The following is a 23,084-nucleotide window of genomic DNA, read 5'->3' as shown; positions in this document are numbered from 1 at the left end:
GTTAAAAAATGTAGACAAACTAGAAAATAAGACTATTTACAATTGGCTTGTGTCTCGTAGATCACTCGAGCTCGATATTGGCTCGTGTGCGATTGTCACTCGCGATGTGTAGTGAATGAAACGATTTCATAAAGCGAATAAAACATCATTATTTTTTTCTGATTGCTTACCTTAAATCCCTGTCAGCCTCTATAACAACTGCTACCACAATTAAGCACAAAAAAAGCATGAAAATATCGACAAATTTGGAGAGAAACCCGATGAACTTGCAGTGCTTGATGTGACTAAACGATTATCAACCTCGCCACACAGGAATCGACTTGATTGTTGTTTTAATTTTTTATTCTATCGCTGTTTAATCTGAGACTTTTCAAATCATACATAAAAACAAAGTGTTCGCTTCTTACTAACTAGTGTTTGCATTTTTAAAACTCAAAACATAACAAATTCATTTTTATTTAACATTTTTATAATTTTACGCGACGCGGGTACCCTGTGGTAAAACGCTGAAAATTGGCCCTTAATTTTAAGCATGTTTGCCCCGAGGAATTTTTTGGAATTTTTAATATGTTAGTAAGGGCACTAAGATCTATCAATCTACGGTCGCAGAAATTCTTTTGCAATTAGTTTGACTTCGACCCCCTAAAATTCATAGATTGACTGGACTAAAAATAATAAAGGAAAATCCAAAACTACTGTCCCCTCCCCCCAGAGTAAACCCAATTCTCAGAAAACAAGATCAACATGGCGACTACGACGGAATAAAGCTAGCTCTTGGAAGAAAAACACGACTTCACTCCTCAATCTCACCGTGAGTAATTACAATAACTAAACAAAAAACCCGTTGCGTTATTTGTATTTGATTTAGCGAATTGAAAGGCATTTTTTATGATAATTTTCGAGAGTTGAAACCTTACACGGGGTTTCGCTGTCCTAGTGGGGCTCCTCTGACGGCCTCTGAGTTATGTACGCGTGTAGTGTTCTAAACAATCGCTATTTGTCGAAATAACATTCCTATTTTTGTCTTGCTAGTAAATATTAAACGTTTAGTCAAAATAATAATCGAAATTAAGTTATTTTTCCAGCTGATCTTGTGTTAAAGTTTTGTTCTTGTTTTTACTAAGAAATTATTCAAGCTTGATTGAATCCTTATCTCTAGCCAGCCTTTGATTAGACTTTATTTACATTATTATAAAATCAAAACGTAACCATTGGCAAGCAGGTATTGATTTAGTAAAACATGGGATGTAGTTTAACAGTGCAGTTGTTATGACAAACACAATGCCCTACTAATGATGAACAAATAACCCCAGCCAAAATAGGACGAGGATTTTTAGGTTTGTGTTAAAGCAGTTAGATCTATTCGTTAGAAAAGAGGAAAGTCTAAAAGTCTTATAGATTGCCTACAGCATGAAACCAATCAAAGTTGACCATTTTCATCATTCCCGTAATTGCTAGAATAAATGCCTCCCTCAAATAAGCACCTCCCCTGATTAAGCACCTCATCTAAATGCAGGCCTGTACCTAGGGGGGGATGCAGGGGATGCAAACGCACCCTCCCCCCCACAACGCACCTCCCCCCCCCACAACGCACCTCCCCCCCACAATGCACCCCCCCCCACTTTTGGTCCTGAATAGATGTGCTATTTGTAGACAAAACTATAAAGCATAAGCTCGATCACTCTGGAATGTACCCAAATCTGACAAAAGAAATGACCGGTGGAGATGCTGCAAAGGGAGCTCACCTCTACAGTTTGAATAAAGTTAAAGTTGTTTTTTTTAGCTTTGTGTTGTTGATTATTTTTAGTGTGTGTGTGCGTTATCTTTGTCTATTTTTTTCGGCGCACGGTGCTTTCTGGCGCTTCTTCATTGGTTAGCAGTCTAACAGCTGTCTTGACTGCGAAATGGCTTCCTTGTCACCACATACCTAGTAAAAAGAGACAAGGGATGAAACTCTCGCTAAAGTTTCTGCCGCTAGTGTCATGAGCTAAGGTGGACTGAAGTGAAATAAGCGGAAGTGGTTTTAAAGCGTGACGTCACCTTACAAAAACTCAACGGCAATAGAACCGGCAAAATTTTTTAAAATGGCAGTGTAAGACTAACATATTTTTCATTGATTAAGAGTTTTTCCCGCTTGTCTCAGTGCGAGTGAAACAAGCAAAGGGCTGGCACGATTTGTTTATTATTATGCAAACAGAAGTAAAAGGTTCTTTGATGCATCTACTTCTTCACCTCTGCCTCGCATGAAATGGCAGAATAGAGCCAGAGAATGAAAGGTTTGCGAGCTGCATTATTGTGGACATGAGAACGTATTTATTAATTTTTTAACATGACAAGCTTAAAAAGACATTTTTGTTCTATAGCTGTACGAATTTTGGGCCGATGAATTTGAGCTAAAGATATTTTTCTGGCGTGTTTTCTAGGGCGGGTAAAAAGAGTTTCATCCCTTCTCTCTTTTTACTAGGTAGGGTCACGGAAGCCATTTCGCAGACGAGACGGCCGTTAGACCGCTAACCAATGAGAGAGCGCCAGAAATCACCGGGCGCCGAAAAAGTAGACAAAAGAGACAAACGCACACACACCAAAAATAATCAACAAACCAAAGCTAAAAAAACAACTCTAACTTTATTCAAACCGTAGAGGTGAGCTCCCTGTGCAAATGCATAAAAAATCCCTCTTTGTTCTTTCAGGGGGTGGTCAGATTTTTATCTGAGAAATGACCCCCCCCCCCCCCCCGAAAAATAAGGTCCACTTTTTGGATTCCACACCCCCCCAAGAAAAATCCTGTGTATGGTCCTGAAATGTGCACCCAAAAGAGCATATGGAAGAAGTGTATTGGGGCATATAATGAAAAACCTTGTGTATGCCAACTGCAAAAAGATACTAAAAAAGCCACAATTTTATACAATCATCATCGGTCATCGGCTCATTGCATACCAGACTGATTTTCACAATTTAAAACACCTATACTGTGAGACCAAATTGCAAATCTCCAATCTTTTTTTTCTGGGAATTTCCCTATGATATTCTGGTGTTAGCCTCACCACAGGCAAATACACATTGTAAATGGGAGGAGGTTGATATGAGTATAGCACCTAGCAGGGATGAGGGAAGGGGTTTATATGAGTGTAGCCATAGCTAGCAGGGATGAGGGAGGGGGTTGATATGAGTATAGCCATAGCTGGCAGGGATGAGGGAGGGGGTTGATACGAGTATAGCCATAGCTAGCAGGGATGAGGGAGGGGGTTGATATGAGTATAGCCATAGCTAAAAGGGATGAGGGAGGGGGTTGATATGAGTATAGCCATAGCTAGCAGGGATGAGGGAGGGGGTTGATATGAGTATAGCCATAGCTAGCAGGGATGAGGGAGGGGGTTGATATGAGTATAGCCATAGCTAAAAGGGATGAGGGAGGGGGTTGATATGAGTATAGCCATAGCTAAAAGGGATGAGGGAGGGGGTTGATATGAGTATAGCCATAGCTAAAAGGGATGAGGGAGGGGGTTAATTTAAGTGTGGCCATAGCAAGCAGGGATGAGGGAGGGGGTTGATATGAGTATAGCCATAGCTAGCAGGGATGAGGGAGGGGGTTGATATGAGTATAGCCATAGCTAGCAGGGATGAGGGAGGGGGTTGATATGAGTGTAGCCATAGCTAGCAGGGATGAGGGAGGGGGTTGATATGAGTATAGCCATAGCTAGCAGGGATGAGGGAGGGGGTTGATATGAGTGTAGCCATAGCTAGCAGGGATGAGGGAGGGGGTGTAGCCATAGCTAGCAGGGATGGGGAAGGAGGTTGATATGAGTGTGGCCATAGCTAGCAGGGATGAAGGAGTGGGTTGATATGAGTATAGCCATAGCTAGCATTGATGGGGAAGGAGGTTGATATGAGTATAGTCATAGCTAGCAGGGATGGGGAAGGAGGTTGATATGAGTATAGTCATAGCTAGCAGGGATGAGGGAGGAGGTTGATATGAGTATAGTCATAGCTAGCAGGGATGAGGGAGGGGGTTGATATGAGTGTAGCCATAGCTAGAAGGGATGAGGGAGGAGGTTTATTTAAGTATAGCCATAGCTAGCAGGGATGAGGGAGAGGGTTGATTTGAGTGTAGCCATAGCTATAAGGGATGAGGGAGAGGGTTGATATGAGTATAGCCATAGCTTGTAGCTTCATTATGAAATAAATTCTGAACTGATAGCTCTTATTATCCTTTAAGATCATGGAGAACAACACATCCACTGCACCTGATGAGGACCAAAGCAAACTGTTACACAGTATATCACAAGATATTCCTCCCGAAACCCTAAGGCTTTTTTTTACCATGGCTCAGGCCATGAAAGACAAAAGCCCTGAGGAATGTAAATCACTAGTGCATTCAATACTGGTGGCTAGTCATGATCCGTTTGCCACCCCATCTGCCTCTGCCGACACACTCCCATTACAAAGCAGGCATTCATCAGGCCAGAGACCAGCCGTTATTGATGAATCTGCTGACCCAGATAAACAGAACAAAATGCAAGATGAGCTTTCAAAGAAGAAGCTAGAGAATCTAGAGAATGGTCATGGTGGTGGTGGTGGTAGTAATGGTGAGGTCAGTGATGGTGGTGATGATAGTAGTGATGATAGTGGTGGCGGTGACGATAGTGGTGGCGGTGACGATAGTGGTGATGGTGGTGGTGGCAATGATAGTGTTGGTGCTAGTGGTGGTTATTGTGGTGGTGGTATTGTTGCAAATGGTGATGCTAGTGTTGTTATTGGTAGTGATGAAAGTGGTGATTATATTACTGCTGATGATGATATCGGTGGTGAGGATGAAGGAAGTAGAGGTGCTATTGGCAATACTGACGGTGATGATAGTGCTGCTATTCGCGGTGACAGGGGTGATTGTAGAGGTGCTACTGCTGTTGCTGTTGGTGATGAAAGTGTTGCTATTGGCAGTGAGGATGGTTACGCTATTAGTGTTGACAATGGTGACGCTATTGGCTGTGACGGTGGTGGTGCTATTGGCGGTAACCATGGTGGTACTATTGGCGGTAACCATGGTGATGCTGGTGATGCTATTGTTGCTGACGATGGTGATGCTGGTGATGCTATTGTTGGTGACGATGGTGATGAAAGTGTTGCTATTGGCGGTAACGATGGTGATGAAAGTGTTGCTATTGGCATTGAGGATGGTGATGCTATTGAAAGTGTTGCTATTGGCAGCGAGGATGGTGATGCTATTGAAAGTGTTGCTATTGGCATTGAGGATGGTGATGCTATTGAAAGTGTTGCTATTGGCATTGAGGATGGTTACGCTATAAGTGTTGACAATGGTGGTGCTATTGGCTGTAACGATGGTGGTACTATTGGCGGTAACCATGGTGATGCTGGTGATGCTATTGTTGCTGACGATGGTGATGAAAGTGTTGCTATTGGCATTGAGGATGGTGATGCTATTGAAAGTGTTGCTATTGGCATTGAGGATGGTGATGCTATTGAAAGTGTTGCTATTGGCAGCGAGGATGGTGATGCTATTGAAAGTGTTGCTATTGGCATTGAGGATGGTGATGCTATTGAAAGTGTTGCTATTGGCATTGAGGATGGTTACGCTATAAGTGTTGACAATGGTGGTGCTATTGGCTGTAACGATGGTGGTACTATTGGCGGTAACCATGGTGATGCTGGTGATGCTATTGTTGCTGACGATGGTGATGAAAGTGTTGCTATTGGCGGTAACGATGGTGATGAAAGTGTTGCTATTGGCGGTAACGATGGTGATGAAAGTGTTGCTATTGGCAGTGAATATGAAGGTGGGAATGATGGTGATACTGGTGATGATGGTGCAATCGCTAAGAGTGGCGGTAGTGATGTTATTTTGTATCCACCAAAACCATCAGCCACCTTTACTTCATCATCTTGTAAACCACCTGAAAGTGAGACACAAGAGTTCCAGGAGGAAAATGCACTTGAAGCTCGAATATCTGGAGAAGGGACTCCCATTTCAATGTCCAATCATTCAGCTTCCTTATCCTCATCAGCAGCCTCATCCTCGTCCTTCCCACCATGTGGAGTACCTTCAAACACCCCATTCAGCTCATCGACACAAAAGCCAGCTAATGCTCACAGTCTCAAAACCATGACAAGCTTGATTGGAACTTCGACTCTAACATCAGGAGAAATAGCAGGCGCAGAGCCATGCACCCTCAACTCAGCCGCTATATTGCCAGATGGCACAATGCATAGCGTTATCGAACAGTACCCTGATTCACCAGATCAGTTGTCAGCATCTCCAACAGTCTACTACCAGCCAAAGGTAATCATGCAAGGCGGGAGACCAGTTCTTCTTTTACATCCGGTTACTCCTGATCAGATCAAGAAGCAAGGGGGACAACGTTCCAAAGGGCTGAGTGCATTTGGGCATGGGGAAGTTCCCATCATGCTTTCCTTACCCTTGGACGAAAATGGTGAACTCCCCAATGTGCAAAGTGATCTTGGCAATGAAAAGAGAACAAACATAGCAAAGGAAAGGAAGGGATTGCAAGATGACTTTGGTAATGAGAAGAAAAAAGATGTAACAGAGAGCAGGGATGGAATGCAAAATGAGACAGTCGTTTTAGAGAGCAGGGATGAAATGCAAGATCATTTTGAGATTGGAAAGGAAAGAGATTTAATAATGGATGGAATACAGGATGACGCGGTTCATGAAAAGCAAAGAGAGTTATCACGGGAAAGAAATAAAGTGCAACGTGAGGATGATGGGAAGGCGATATTTGTTCGGTCCATGATGCATTCAGAAGAATGCAAAAATGTTCATACTTCTGATGCCTCTGGAAGAGTGGTTATTGAGTCACGTGACTCATTGTCCGAAGCAAGGCCACAGCTAAGAATAAAGTACTCCAATCCATTCTCTTCTGATCCTCCTGGTAATGATGACGAGCTAGGGTATCCTGGTGCCAGACCAAAAACAAGAAAATACTCAAATCCGTTTGAGTCAGATTCCAATGAAGATCTACCACGCACAGATTTCTGTACAATTCCAAAGTCCATGCGAGCGTCTGATAAAGAGGGCGTAGCTAAGGCCATGAGTGATGCAGATGATGTACAGTTTGACCTAAGGATGGCATCCACATGGTCTTATGAGGATCAGTACTTAAGGTTAGTGAAGTAACGATTGCGATCTTGTAAAATGTAAATGTAACTATAAATGTTTTTTCTATAGCTTGAATTAACTTTACATAACATAATTACGTCACACCGGACTGACTTCAGTCATTCTTAATGGTTATCAGATTGTGTCATGCAGAGCCGTAACAGGCCACGTAAGATTAACGGGGGCACAGAACAAAAACATTTTGGGGGGCACAGCCACGCCCCTACTTGTCATTTCCTTACATTTTTCTAAATATTGCGGGGGCACATGCCCCCAGTACCCCACTCCCTGCTATGGTCCTGTCATGGGCTAGCGTTAAAGTTTGCTTTTATATGCTCACCAAAAGGCAACTTGCTCTTACTAATCACAAGAATCACTTGTGGAACTTAGCCATGTGTTTAAAGGTCAAATATGCCCTATTTCTTATTTCTAGTTGTCTTAGAATTGTCATTTCCTACCTTTTAGGGAATGTACACTTGAGGACTTCGTGCAAAATGATGATTCTGAGCCCCCACCGAGCCCTGAACTGCCCTCAAGTCAACCACGTGAGCGAATCGCTAGCGATGCCATGGTAACATTCTTTGAAGCTCCAATCGCTGTCGACTTAGACCACGCAGGCTGGACACACAGTAAGTGGTTTACGTCCTTCTGATTGGCCAATGGATTTCGAACATGCAATTCATAGTCTGATTGAAGGAGGCTTAAGAGGGCGGTGGAGCAGTAGCTAAGGTTTTCCAGAATACTCAAAATAGCTTAGCATGTGTAAAAATGTTGATAACTGTAGTTAAAATATCTTGCCCTAGCCATCTTGCCTACATTAAATAAATAAATCATTTTGGGAGCTTATCACTTCTCTGCAGCTGGAATGCTAAATTATGAAGGGGGTTAGAGACGACAATGAGTTTAATACAAAGACATGGAGACGCCTCCTCAGGCACACAGAACACAGAACATAGCTCCAGATCAAAATTATTGTGTGTGTGTGTTTGTAGAAAATGAAGGACAATTGAGCTCGGGAAATGAGAGGCACAGGCACTTAAAAAGGATCAATTATGCCACCATTTTATGCCCCCATACAATACTGAGAGACTCAAAGAATCTATTTCCATCGGCTTATTCGAGCAAGTTACTCAGAAACTTTCAATCCAATATCATTGATAAAGTATCAAACTTTAATCGCGGATAGTTAATTTTTGTTTTCTTACAAATTAACCACTGTATTTTCAATTTTAAACAATAGTGGTTGACATACTTTAAGAGAAATTATCTGCCAACTGCCTCACCGAGGCTCCTACTCGCTTCTATGTAACAGTACTTTCTTTTAGCCACAGAAACAACACCAATCCCAAGCTGTATCAACGTCACCCTTACATCAGCAACCCCACTCGCGACAGGTGGGTATGATATGGGATCCTCAGTGTCAACTGTCAGTATCCCCACTCCTCTCGTGACGTCCTCCCCGAGTACCTCCCCCACAGTCAGGACGACGCCGAGCCCTTGTACAACCCCCAGCGAACCAACTCTTCCAAGTTCGACGACTACGAAACAAACGCAACAGAACAAGCGTCCTTTGGTAAGTTGTAATATTTGTCTTAAATAAGTCTTAGTGCCATAGCACATGATCATTTTTCAAGTTTTACAGTGAGCAATTGCTTAAAAAAAATATTAGTAAAACTACTCAAATGGTAAAGGAGTTGAAATTTGGGAAAACTGCCCAGTTCGGCACATTTTACCCAATTGCCAAATTTCTCAATAAAAGATTATCTCGCGTAAGCGGGTAATTGGGGGTAAGTGCTAGAATCAAACTCTGGCAACCAAGTTACTAAGAAACGTCAACGTTTAAAACGCTGTAAAGGTTAACCACAATGTGCTTTCATCCTTTAGCCAGGCCAGGTTGCTCCGCTGTGGGTCCCGGATGAACACGTTGACAACTGCGCCCATTGTTGCCAAAAGTTCACCATTGTGAGGCGACGTCACCATTGCAGAGCATGCGGCCGGGTAAGGGAAACGAGTGTAGAAGGAGCTTTAGAACATATTGTAAACTCTATTTTTAAACATCTATTTTCAGTTTTCTAAAAAAAAGGGGAAGGGGTCTGAGTCTACAGTAGCTCTTGTCCCGTCCTCTAGGCTGCTGCTTCCGTTCCCATTCCTGGTACCTAAGATCCCATCCCTGAAAACAAAGATCTTGTTCTCCTGGCCTAGAATAAGAGCTAATCTTTTTACCTTCATGGCACTAATAAATGTAATGACAAATGTGTTCGTGTATGCTCGATAACAAACTTTTTTGTGGTATAGTTCCAGTAAACTTTACAGAAAAATGCTTGTTGTAGGCCATTAGGAAAGGATTTGCTCTGTAGGCCCTGACGATAGAAATATTAGAATAATAGAGAAATAATAAGTAAACGAATTTAAAAATATCCAGTCCTGAGGGAAATCCATAGATGACTAGAAACATACATGACTTGATAAAACCCGTAGCAGGGGGTGGGGCACTGGGGGCATGGGTGGGGCACTGGGGGCACGTGCCACCCCAATATTTTCTTAATGTCTCTGTATCGTGCTCTTCAATAATTTCGAGGCCTAAAGCTCTGTGGGTAATTCCTTACTATCTTTTATGTTATATTCCAGATCTTTTGCAGTAACTGTTGTAATCAGTTGGCACGTTTGGCATATCTGCAATACAAGATATCCCGTATCTGCGCCCTTTGCACGATCCAGATCAGAAACAGTACGTATTAGTCTTAGATCATCTAAACCGACCTGAAAGAGGTATCATACCTTATGGGTCTTAGATCATGTTATGTAGACTCATTGGTAGACAGAAAGGCTGATAGCCAGACAGACAGACATGCTAATAGACAGACAGACAGGCTGATAGTCAGACAGCGGAAATGCTAATAGACAGACAGACAGACAGGCTGATAGCCAGACAGACAGACATGCTAATAGACAGACAGACAGGCTGATAGCCAGACAGCGGACATGCTAATAGACAGACAGACAGGCTGATAGTCAGACAGCGGACATGCTAAAAGACAGACAGACAGGCTGATAGTCAGACAGCGGACATGCTAATAGACAGACAGACTGGCTGATAGTCAGACAGCGGACATGCTAATAGACAGACAGACAGGCTGATAGTCAGACAGCGGACATGCTAAAAGACGGACAGACAGGCTGATAGTCAGACAGCGGACATGCTAATCGAGAGTCGGAAAGGCTGATAGCCATACAGACAGACAGACTAAAGCTAAGAAAGAATGAAATACACACAAACAGAGAAACAGGTAGATCCGAGAAAAAGTGGATTTCGAGATAGCAATCAGGAGAGTTGTTGAACTTTGCCAATTGCTACTCAACTAGATATTCTTCTCTATAATTGTTTTTCAGTATTGAAGGAACGGAGCTTACGGAAGTCAAGCAGTGCAGGTCCTTCGCCTCCTTTTTCCGCTATAAACAACAGATCTCCACCAATAACCAGCAGCCTGTCAGGTTACAATCAAAGGCAACCTGGGTCATCACAAAGTACTGAACGAACATCTGTGGTGCAGGAGCTCTTCGATCAGCAAAAAGCCGCTTCAAAACAGCCAAAAGAGCTTTCTAGAACAGGAAAACGGGCAAATGTTGTTGGTGCTGCACATTCCCTTCCTGGAGAATCAAATACTTACCAGTCACAAGTCCACAGAAACTCAACAGGAAGTACAAGTCAGCAAACCTTGTATAGCAACCCCCCTCCTGGACAACCCATCAACGTCCAGTCACAAATCTATGGGTTTCCAGGACCGACAGGTAGCACAAGTCAGCAACCTCCAGCTTACACATCCAGTCAATCGCTTCCAGGACAATGTGTCGAGCCACAGTCGCGACTCCAAAAGTACAAGGAACCAGGAAATTCTTCTAATGTTAGCAGACACTACAATCCTGGTTTGACTAGTCAAGAGATACAAGGAAACTCTAGTAGCAGCGAGAACCTTCCAAGCTACAATACCAACACCACTATTCCTTACAAGTCAGGAGCCTCACAGTCTAGTGCTCCAGGAATGTCTCCCATGTTGAACACGTCGGAGCCCGAATCTCTTGCTCTCGCCAACACAATGATCTCTGCCACGGATCATTCCCTACCTGGTCATTTTGTATTTGTGCCTTCCAAACCGAATAACACCCCCGGCTCCATGATTGCCTTCACCGATCCAGGAACTGGAAGGGTCGTACAGATCCCTGTTGCATACAATCCAGGGCCTACGCAATCAGTTCCGGGAAAGTTGGAGTCAACTCAGTCCTCTCCCTGGAATGTGGTAGTTTCGAATGCGCAGACCTTGGGCGTAGCGACAGATAACCCACAGACACTGCCAGGAAGATCTTTAACAGATGAATTTCCTGGCTCTGATAAAGATAAGCCCTCCAACGTTAAAGCACCTTTACCAAGTTTTACTGTGGACACAACTAATTTGAAGACTTCTGAAACAAAGTCAGACATCCAGTCACACCTATTTTCTAATCCGACCAAACTGTCTCGTTCTGATGTTAATCAAAAGAAGTCTGTTCCAGTGACACCCTCTAAGGTGACCAGCAAACGTCCACCATCGCCAGGTCAGTTAAAGCTCCCTCTGCGACCCTCGGGACGGAGCGTGACGTGGAGAGGGGGTAGAATGGATGGAGTTCTATGCGACAAGAAAAAGAACATGGCAAGAGAACTGAAAGGTTGGTCAGAACGTTCTGAACGTTGTACAATCAGTGATCAATTTAGAGGCTCAGTTTCATTATATACTGCCCATTGTGACCAAATTGGAAATTTAATAACGATTCAGTACACATAGGAATTGCTGGAAAAAATAATAATATGATAACGACGCTAATAAAATAAAATAATTGATGTAACGAGAGCAATCCACCAAAATGAGCCGAGAATAAACTGTGTGGAACACCAACTGACACTCGTAAGCTTATAAGAGAATGTCTATTGAACCTTTCTTAGAGCTCATCCAGTGAAGTCTTCTGACGAATTACCAGTTGCCTGTATGTTCTTTTTTATTTACTGATAAAGTTTGGCGTTTTACGAAATTGCAGAAAATCCTTTTGGAGTCGCCTTGCAGTTGGATCCGGACCTACTTGTGTTTGTAAAAAAGGCAGCAAGTAAGTAATCAGCTCTGACCAAGTTCCTGGTGTTCTGATCGGGTTACCTGTGGACCATAAGGAACTATGCAGTCTGGGACGAGCTAACCCAAAAATTTTTGGAGTGGGTTACCTCTTTGGATATTCCACGCCGGAAAACCCAGTAAGAACGGCAGGGTTAGGCTGTTATTCGTTTGCTCCTTGGACTAATAAAACCAATAAGCATTTTGCAAGTCGATGCATCCGACGCAGGCTGGCACCGTTGACCTAAAGTCTCAGCTCTTTGTACTACGACTAGATAGTGAAGAGAATAGTGCTTAATCTGTGAATGATAATCAAACTGGATAATGACCGAGTTAACTGAAGCTACCAATGTATGCTTATGAATTAGCCTGCACACACAGGCCCGTACCAAGGATTTTTCTTGGGAGGGTGCGGAATCCGAAAAAAAAACTAATTTTTCCGGGCGAGGATGGGGGGGGGGGAGGAGTTCTCTGATAAAAATCTGACCACCCCCGAAAGAACATAGATGGATTTTTTTTATGAGTCCACAGGACGCTTATTGTCGGGTTTGGCTACAAGCCAGAGTGAACTAGCTTGTTCTTTATAGTTTTGTCTACAAATAGCACGCCTATTATGATCCGAAAGTGGACCTTCGACCGTTGTGTGTGTGGGGGGGTCCCCCCTTGGGTACGGGCGCTAGTATGTGGGCGCTAGTATGTGGGCCGAGTGAGTTTGTTGTGGACGCTTAGGAGAAATCCCATGAAACCGCGCTCCACAGGGCTCCTGAACACTCAAAAGGTTTAAACTCCAAAGCAGCACATAGAGAGTCTGTTCGCAGGCTACTTATGACTGAGATATTTGTTCTTTTGTACAGTGCCTGACAGTAGGGTTGTCGCTCAGTCGGTCTGGTGCTATCGATCTTATGATATCTATCAATGTATACTAATGACTGAGATATTTGTTCTTTTGTACAGTGCCTGACAGTAGCGGTGTCGCTCAGTCGGTCTGGTGCTATCGATCTTATGATATCTATCAATGTATACTTATGACTGAGATATTTGTTCTTTTGTACAGTGCCTGACAGTAGCGGTGTTGCTCAGTCGGTCTGGTGCTATCGATCTTATGATATCTATCAATGTATACGGTAATGACTGAGATATTTGTTCTTTTGTACAGTGCCTGACAGTAGCGGTGTCGCTCAGTCGGTCTGGTGCTATCGGAGCCAAGGTCTGATCAAGCATGGTCAAAATGAGATAGTGATCTTGATCCAAGTGAAACCTCGTGAGGAGCTCTTCCCCGACATCGTGCTCAGGGTCTTCATTGCGATCTTGAGTTTAACCAAGCAAGGTAGCTAGAGCAAAACTCTTTTGGGTAGAATGCGTGGGAAACGGATGGGTTAAGAATTTGGATGGGTTATAGTTTATACATCAATCATTATTTTGGTGATGATGTTGATAATGATCTAAGTTTAGTTAAGCAAGGTAGAGCAGTGCAAGCCTCTTTTGGAGAGAATGCGTGGGAAATTGTGATAATGATTTTGAGTTTAGACAAGAAAGGAAGAGCAAGCCTTTCTAGGAGAATACGAATTCCTAGGAGAAAACGGATAGGTTATGAATTATACTAAAATAGATTATTTTGATGATGGTGGTGGTAATGGTCTTGAGATTAAACAAGGATGGGCAACCCTCTTTTTGAGAGAATGGCCAAGAAATGGATGGGCCATGATTATACTAAAATTGATTATTTTGATGATGATGGTGATAATAATGATCTTGACTTTAGACAAGTAAGGTAGGGCAAGCATCTTCCTGGTGCGAAGAAAACAGGTTGGGAATGCAGTGTTCAATACCAAAATTGACGATTATTGAAAAAAGGTGACTATGGCCATAATGATTGTGATGATGAGAATTATTATGGTGATAATGACGATGGCAATTATGATTAAAAAAAAAAGATGTATTCTGTTCTAATAAAAAAATACTTTTTTCCTGGTGTACAAGAGGTGGATGGAAATGAGGGGGTAAACGATTGTGATGATGACGATGATGACCACGAAAATGATGACGATGATAATGAAAATGATAACGATGTATTCTGTTCTTATCCGTTTACTTTTTATTATTTTACAAGGAAACGTTTTCAACCATGGCAACTACCTAGCGTTCAATGATGCATTCTTCAACTCCAACGTCGCGGTTTTATTTGTTTCAGATCATCTAACGGTACGATGCATGTGATTTAAAAATCGCATAATATACTCGCATATAATTTTGCCTGCGTCCCCCCCCCCTCTTCTCAAGTTCTGGCTACGCGTCCTAATGACCAGTTGCAGGTGCTCGCTGTCCCTTCTATACGGTGTGCTGTGTGAGAGAGAAACTGTGAGCTACAATACTACTGTCACTCGCCAGGCCTTCTAGCTTCTTATTCTATATGCTCATTACTTACAGACCAAGCCTGCGGCAATTGGAGATTCCCGCTCTCCATTCCTGTACGGGGTACTCGTGAAGAAGCTTGAGCTGATGTACGCCATGTACACGCCTACAAGGCTTCTCTTACGCATTGGCCAGGAGACCAGACGTGAGCATAACAATTTATATCTGAATCGCCACATGGTTTCTTGCATGGGTGATGGTGGTAATGGTGATGGTGATGGTGGTAATGGCGATGGCGATGGTGGTAATGGTGATGGCGATGGCGATGGTGGTAATGGTGATGGCGATGGCGATGGTGGTAATGGTGATGGTGGTGGCGGCTGCGGCGATGATAGTGATGACGATAATAACTGAGGTGTTGATGGTGATATTAAGACTATTAACCAATATATTCTTCCTCTTCTCAGATTATCCTTTTCCTGTTGTCAACAATCGCGATAGAGCCGCAGTGTATGACGGGACCGATCCAGATGATGTATATTACAAAACGTCATTAGCAATGAACAAGTACCTTGTAAGTAACCTTAAGCCAACCACTGCTACGATATACCTGTAAATCGACACAGAAAGCGGAATCCCTTCTATATGTAGAACGCGTATTGAAAATGGGTATAACAAATTGAGAGATTAAAATTTAAATAACTCCAATAGAGAGTCGTGTGTTCATTTCTTAAATTGAGAATCTACAAAATAAAGGCTAAATAAAAACAGGTTCTTATTTGGGAATTTTAGGTTGTCAAATGTTCTTATATGCGGGTGTTTATTTACTTATTTTTATTTTTTCACAGAAAAACCGAGTTCCAGAGGCTCTTATTCCAGGCCTCTCTATCGTGCAGGATGGTAGCAAACTCCTTTTGCAAGTGCCGACCAAAGCACAAACTACGGTAACTATGCCGCCTGGCTGCAACAAAAAATACAGAATCTTTCACGTTGTTCCGTTACACACTCACCCACTTCTTTGTTATTGTTTATCATTGAAACAAAAATATTTGCAAGGAAACTTTAAAATAACTATCTACGAATGAAGTCTGATATTTTATTGACAATATTTGATTGAACATATCTTGGTTACTTGCTTGAATTAGCCGGATGGATGCTTTGTGCGACTCGCCATTGAGCGGGAGCATAACATGGCGGCGCGATTGGCCTTCTTTAAGCGTCCAACTTCCCCTTTAAGTTTTTCTTTGTCTTTTTCTGGTTACTCTGTAGATCGTTAGCTTATTCGACCGGTTAATCGTGAAGTCGAACCACTCGTCGACCATCCCCATCCTGTCCGACGTCAATGTCCGGAGTGCCGGACACAAGGTGTTTCACCAGGCCGTTCGTACCAAGGAAGTATTATTTGCCAAGTCTGTCAGTCTTTTCATCAACCCTGCTGCTTCACAAGACTGCGTGACAGGTTAGACCACTTGCTTGCTAGGCTTGAGCGTGACAAGTAGGACCACTTGCTTGCTAGGCTTGAGCGTGACAAGTAGGACCACTTGTTTGCTAGGCTTGAGCGTGACAAGTTAGACCACTTGCTTGCTAGGCTTGAGCGTGACAAGTAGGACCACTTGCTTGCTAGGCTTGTGCGTGACAAGTAAGACCTGTTGCTTGCTAGGCTTGAGCGTGACAAGTAAGACCACTTGTTTGCTAGGCTTGAGCGTGACAAGTAAGACCACTTGCTTGCTTGGCTTGAGCGTTTGTTAACCGAGACTGCATGACAAGTAGGACCACTTGCTTGCTAGGCTTGCGCGTTTGTTAACCAAGACTGCGTGACAGGTTAGACCATTTGCTTGCTAGGCTTGAGAGTGACAAGTAAGACCACTTGCTTGCTAGGCTTGAGCGTGACAAGTAGGACCACTTGCTTGCTAGGCTTGAGCGTTTGTTAACCAAGACTGCGTGACAGGTTAGACCATTTGCTTGCTAGGCTTGAGCGTGACAAGTAGGACCATTTGCTTGCTAGGCTTGAGCGTGACAAGTTAGACCATTTGCTTGCTAGGCTTGAGCGTGACAAGTAGGACCACTTGTTTGCTAGGCTTGAGCGTGACAAGTAGGACCACTTGCTTGCTTGGCTTGAGCGTGACAAGTAGGACCACTTGCTTGCTAGGCTTGAGCGTGACAAGTAGGACCACTTGCTTGCTTGGCTTGAGCGTGACAAGTAGGACCACTTGCTTGCTAGGCTTGAGCGTGACAAGTAGGACCACTTGTTTGCTAGGCTTGAGCGTGACAAGTAGGACCACTTGCTTGCTTGGCTTGAGCGTGACAAGTAGGACCACTTGTTTGCTAGGCTTGAGCGTGACAGGTTAGACCATTTGCTTGCTAGGCTTGAGCGTGACAAGTAGGACCACTTGCTTGCTAGGCTTGTGCGTGACAAGTAGGACCACTTGCTTGCTAGGCTTGAGCGTGACAAGCTTGACCATTTGCTTGCTAGGCTTGAGCGTGACAAGTAGGACCACTTGCTTGCTAGGCTTGAGCGTGACAAGTAGGACCACTTGCTTGCTAGGCTTGAGCGTGACAAGTAAGACCACTTGCTTGCTCGGCTTGAGCGTGACAAGTAGGACCACTTGCTTGCTAGGCTTGAGCGTGACAAGTAGGACCACTTGCTTGCTAGGCTTGAGCGTGACAAGTAGGACCACTTGTTTGCTAGGCTTGAGCGTGACAAGTGAGACCACTTGCTTGCTAGGCTTGTGCGTGACAAGTAGGACCACTTGCTTGCTAGGCTTGAGCGTGACAAGTAAGACCACTTGCTTGCTCGGCTTGAGCGTGACAAGTGAGAACACTTGCTTGCTAGGCTTGAGCGTGACAAGTGAGACCACTTGTTTGCTTGGCTTGAGCGTTTGTTAACCAAGACTGCGTGACAGGTTAGACCACTTGCTTGCTAGGCTTGAGCGTGACAAGTAGGACCACTTGCTTGCTAGGCTTGAGCGTGACAAGTAGGACCACTTGCTTGCTAGGCTTGAGCGTGACAAGTAGGACCACTTGCTTGCTAGGCTTGTGCGTGACAAGTAGGACCACTTGCTTGCTAGGCTTAAATCCACTCACATACTACCTTCAAATTAATAATAATAATAACAATAACAACAACAACAACGACGACGACGACGACGACGATGATAATAATATATTTAATTAGACTACGAGTTCGAGTTTTCTATGAGTCAATAGATAGTCAACGAGGTGGATAGCCATAGAAAACGAGAACGCCGAGTGGTCTTAATGTTGTTATTGTTGACTGAGTCTGTCTGTATTCGGTAGAATCGTGTATAGTTTATGTCCATTATATTGGTTCGACTACTTCACTACTTCAATAATCCATGATTATAAAAATAAGTAAAATGCAAATAAAATTATTGAAATTATTGACCGAAATCCTCTTGGTTAGCAATTATGCTAAAAAACGGGATTACCGATTCATTGAAACTTGACTGGTTATATTCAGTGGTTCATAATCTAACTAAGTTTTACATTATCTAGCTTCCCTTTGTTCTGTTTGCGGGAAAGTGCTTGGAAAGTGAGATACTTCCGAAATTGGAAATCGATCTACGCAAAATGTCAGGTTTTGCCTAGCAGCTTTTTGAAAAACCTGAATTTTGGAGGCAAAATTTACATCACACCTTTTTCCCTGCATTAGCCACTTCAAACTTCGGGAAAACCCCGCAACTAAAGCTAAATGGGGATGTATACTCTAAACGCACAAACCCTGGGCTTGGGATCCCTGTGTATTATAATGTTTTTTTTTTGTGTTCTAGAGTCAACAGGTCTTGGCTTTGTCATATTATATCTGGGCGTTGATGACTCGGGACACATGAACTTTGGAGGGAAAGTGGTCGATGGTAAGGTTGCTTTGGTTGTTGTCAGAAAATCTCTCAAAACACAACAATGTGCATTTGCTTGTTGTTGAAGATGTCGTGGAAATTGGACGGAAATTGGAAGACCTAAATACTAGTGTTACTCATTACTCTTACGTTTGCCCTTCTAACAGGAATCCAATATCGTAGTAAGGGGGGGTTGGGCGTCAGGGGTTCATTCCCCCCCCCCCTCTGCACCATGATAAACTCTCATTTTACAGTTTTGTTTCATAGGATGTCTTCCAAATATTTAGCAATAGGTACGACAAAACACACCCCCTTTGAATGATTGTTACTCCTTTTTTTTGGAGTCTTTATTGTAATTGCAAAGCTCACTGGTGCTTGCTCCACGTGTTGAATGTATCATTTTACCTTAGATGGAGCACTGGTGTATCTTAACAAAACTGCGACTGCAAAAATCCGTCAAAGTCTGTACGAGCGCTCAAATTGCTTTTTCCACCTCGGAGACGCCTGCGAAGTTAGCAATTTTGAGTTGCAGTGGATTGAGGATGAAATCCCGTATCTCCAGCCATCAAGCGAAGACTCGCCTGTCACCAACACCACTAAACCGCCGACGTCGGGCACCTTGAACATTGATATCAAGCATGCTGGGTAGAGCCACTACACCCTCCTCCTCCGATCGTAAATGATCTAATAAACTCCCCCGCCCCTGGGCGTTTATTAAATTTCGATGGCTCAAGGGGGTGTGGGGGGTGGGCGTATAATAGATAGCAGGCGTTTATTAGAGAGGGGCGTTCTTTACAAACTAAAACAATATAACAAATCCAAGTGGGGTTCTAATCAAGTTTGATTATAGCCTGTGTGGCAAGCGTTTCTTGACATTGAGAAAATCTCACCCAGTAGAGGCCAAGCCCAGATTAAGCAAGAAGGCAATTTAATTTTATATAAATTACCGGAATTCCTGATTTGCTATGTCGCTTGTTTTTGGGAGGGAGTGTAGAGGGGGGGGGGGGCGTTTATTTATCATTAGATAGGGGGCGTTTATTAGATCATTTACGGTACTTCCCTACTTCGTCTTTTTATTATTATTCTGACTTTTTATTCTTTTAGATTTTACTTCCTTCAACTTTTTCTTCATTCTTCTCTGCCTGTTCTTTTTGCCTTACTTCTTCTTATTACATTTATTCTTCTTTTTCTCTTTTTCTCTTCTTCTTTTCTTCTTTTTTTCTCTTATTCATTTGAATTTGTCTTTTTTATCACGAGTCCAATACCTTTCTTGCTTTCTTCTCCTTTCCGCTCTGCCTCCAGGTTCAAGTCGGAGCTGGATAAACTGACTAAGGCTGTCCAGGTGAATGTCGGAAACTTGCTATCCACCATTGAGGGTCGTATCCAACGCGCATGCGTGCAGCCTCTTATGCAGCAGTCGGAGCGGATGAAGCCAGGCGAAGTGATGAAGATTCAGCTACGAGTGGCAGTCGACTCGGGGTACAAGGTGTGGAGTGGTGTTCCCCTTATCATTACCATCATCATCAACACCTCAGTCATCATCGTCATCATTATCATCAACACCATCATTATCACACACAAAAAATATTTATTATCGTCAGCGTCATCAATAACAACATCATGTTCGTCATCGTCACCATAAGTACAGGCAAGCATATTATTATAAAACTAATCATAACGCTAATAATAACTTATCACTAACACTAATCATAACGCTAATGTTAATGATGATAACTTTCTTTATCATCAACGACATTGTCATGGACATCAATGAATTAATCATATCTACCAACGGCACCCTATCATAGTCATCACCATCACCTTCATAATAGTAGAGGGTTTTTTTAATTGCTTTTTCTTCATATTTTCCTTCATTTGTTGCTGTCGTTGTGTCCATTTTTTTTTTTATTGTAAAGTATTACACTTGAGTTGGAGCCGTGCTCTGTTGTGTCAACCTTACCGCTATTTCAATATATGTTGTAATAGTAGAAGCCTTATGAATAAATAAATAAATAAATAAATAAATAAATAAATAAATAAATAAATAAATAAATAAATAAATAAATAAACGAATAAATAAATAAATAAAATCTTTATTATCACTATTATTATTATTACCGTGATTACCACACAATTTATCCCGACTATTGTCCAAATCTAATCATCAGTCATTATGATCATCATCATACGTATCACAATCACTTTCATCAACCATATCATATAAGCGTAACATGATCATAACAATCGTCATCAATATTATCACCATCTATTATTTACTCTTACGTATCAATATCATCCTTATCACCATTATGTCATCATCGTCGTCATCATCTACCAAAGCAGTGTATAAATAAATAAATATAAAATAAATATAGCATTTATATAGCGCTTATACAAACCAGGTTCTAAGCGCCTCACATTTAAAATCCTATTATGTATTAAGAACGTCAATTCCTTGAGAATTGAGGAACACAAGCTTCTACTTACGTTCAACAAGTCAAATTCAGGGCCGAGAAACAGAAAGATACTATCCATGTCTCGACCGGGAATCGAACCCGTTTCAGCAGAGGTGAGAGGCCCCATACGCTGACGCGCTAACACACTGGGTCACCTGTGGTGAGAGGCCCCATACGCTGACGCACTAACACACTGGGCCCCCTGTGGTGAGAGGCCCCATATGCTGACGCACTAACTAAATGGGCCACGTGATTCCACTAATTATATATTCCCGGGTGTAACCTTTTTTTAGCCATTATTATTACAATCGCCGTAGCAGTAACCGTCTGAAGGACATCTTACGTACCAACCATTACAATCCCCCATGACATCCTGATAACCAACCATTATGAGCCACCTTGCCCGCGTAGCAAACCCAAAAGATTGGGAAAGAAAAGAGGAGACGAGGTGCGCGCTAGGGAAAGAGAAGGATTGCATTTGCTCCGTCCTTTTCTCCAGGCGCGGGAAGTATCCCTCATTTTTCCCAGCCCTTTGCGCTTGCTATACGCAGGCTATAAGCCACCCCGACCCCCATCCCCACCCCCTCCCCTTGAGTTATCTTCGCCATCGAACTTGTTGCATTTCTTCAATTTTACTTTACAATACTTCAATGTTCTTCTTCATCTTAGAAATGGTCTGTGGGTCCCGGAAATCAGCCTGTTGCCCTAATCAGATCATTGCAGATGTCCCTCAGCAGCGTGCGACTACCAGAGCTCTACAACACCAACATAGGGCTGAGCTTTGACGTCACGCTCACGAAGGAATGACGTCACGGTAGCTAATGACGTCTCTTGTTGTCAGTGGTACGGTAGCTAATGACGTCGATAGTAGGTGTGGCCAATTAGCTGTGACGTCACCATTGAAAAGAAATGACGTCGTTGTAGCATTTAACGTCACGGATAGTGGATGTGACAAAACTTTCGTAGGGCTGAGCTTTGTCGTCACGCTCAATAAAAGTGACGTCTTTGTAGCTATTGGTGTAATGTTACGTCACGACTAGTGAATGTGACAAAACTTTCGTAGGGCTGAGCTTTGACGTCACTCTCACTTAAATGACGTCATGGTTACTGGGTAACTGGTCGAGGAGACCATCAGAAGAACCATGTATTTTATGGTGTGACAAATAAGCTGTGACGTCATACTTGCAATAATATGATGTAATAATAGCATCTACTCCACATGATGTGGGAAAATTACTAAGATAAGAAATGACGTCATGACAGCTTTTCTACGTCATTGGTCTTCCAGGTTTGACCTCTTTTGCTATGACGACATGCTCACATAGCTTTAACAAAACTACAGCTGATCACTCCCGAATCACTTCAGCTAATCACTTGTCACTACCGAAAAATGTGCTGCTTAGCTTAGACTTCGCGCTTACAATTAAATGATACGTCATTTTACTTATTGACATGGGATTGACGCAAATCAGACGTATTTTTCTAGAATAGTGATCAAAGTGGTATACAAAGTACTTAGCTTTGAAGCACAAACACAAAAATCATGTCAGGACAGCAGTTTTCAACATAATAGTCATGCGTAACAACAGGGCTATTCATTCGGTGCGATATTAGCCTGCGAGCCGGCTCTCCAGTGGGTTAATTCGGAAATTTCGGTTTTGGGGGTTTCGGGATTCCTGTTAGCTCCCCACAGGATTCCCGAAACCCCGAAAACACACAGGAGAGCCGGCTCGCAGGCTAGTGCGTTATTGTCATTCCTAAAGGCTTGTTTCCATATGATCGCACAAGATAGAGGCTTATTTGACCGTACGATCGCAACCCCATCGCAAAGCGGTTCCCATATGATCGCAGGGTGAGTTTCCATACAATCGTACACGATCGCCTGCGATCATGTGCGATATTGTGCGATCATATCGAAAACGGTCTTTAGGGGCGACATTGCCATCAATAGGAGATATCTCGTGATTAGCGCGTCCTTTTCACAAATAAACAGTTTGTATAACACAACAGACGAGGTTTTAGATACCGCGTTCATTATTACTTGTTCTGTGTATTTCTCGTTGGTGTCATCGTTGATTTCCGAAATTTTGTGATCACTGACATGATCTCGCGCTGGTGTTAAAAGGCTCTCGTTTTTTTTTTTTTTTTTTTT

The 23,084-nt window shown here is 42.9% G+C and overlaps 1 protein-coding gene across 3 annotated transcripts; it reads left to right on the top strand.

Annotated features, from left to right (window-relative positions):
• The first annotated feature begins 559 nt into the window (after positions 1–559).
• On the top strand, positions 560–22,939 carry LOC116601353. 3 transcript variants are annotated; one of them, XM_048728233.1, is made up of 20 exons: positions 560–811; positions 2,465–2,642; positions 4,217–5,213; positions 5,430–7,137; positions 7,598–7,761; positions 8,458–8,705; positions 9,017–9,130; positions 9,761–9,860; positions 10,523–11,833; positions 12,200–12,265; positions 13,424–13,594; positions 14,378–14,469; positions 14,695–14,824; positions 15,087–15,193; positions 15,468–15,563; positions 15,889–16,078; positions 18,411–18,494; positions 18,887–19,121; positions 19,779–19,962; positions 21,602–22,939. In XM_048728233.1, exons 3-20 carry the CDS (start codon positions 4,220–4,222, stop codon positions 21,737–21,739), a joined length of 6,132 nt encoding a protein of 2,043 aa, XP_048584190.1. In that variant the 5' UTR covers positions 560–811; positions 2,465–2,642; positions 4,217–4,219; the 3' UTR covers positions 21,740–22,939. The 3 variants fall into 3 exon arrangements, with proteins under 3 accessions (XP_048584190.1, XP_048584191.1, XP_048584189.1); XM_048728234.1 differs by lacking the exon at positions 2,465–2,642 and having other exon boundaries at positions 4,217–5,174; positions 5,469–7,137; XM_048728232.1 differs by lacking the exon at positions 2,465–2,642.
• Positions 22,940–23,084: the final 145 nt, after the last annotated feature.

Source organism: Nematostella vectensis, chromosome 5, assembly GCF_932526225.1.
Source record: "Nematostella vectensis chromosome 5, jaNemVect1.1, whole genome shotgun sequence".
Lineage (NCBI taxonomy): Eukaryota > Metazoa > Cnidaria > Anthozoa > Actiniaria > Edwardsiidae > Nematostella > Nematostella vectensis.
Note: the sequence above shows the minus strand (reverse complement) of the source record. Positions and strands in the feature narration are given on the sequence as shown.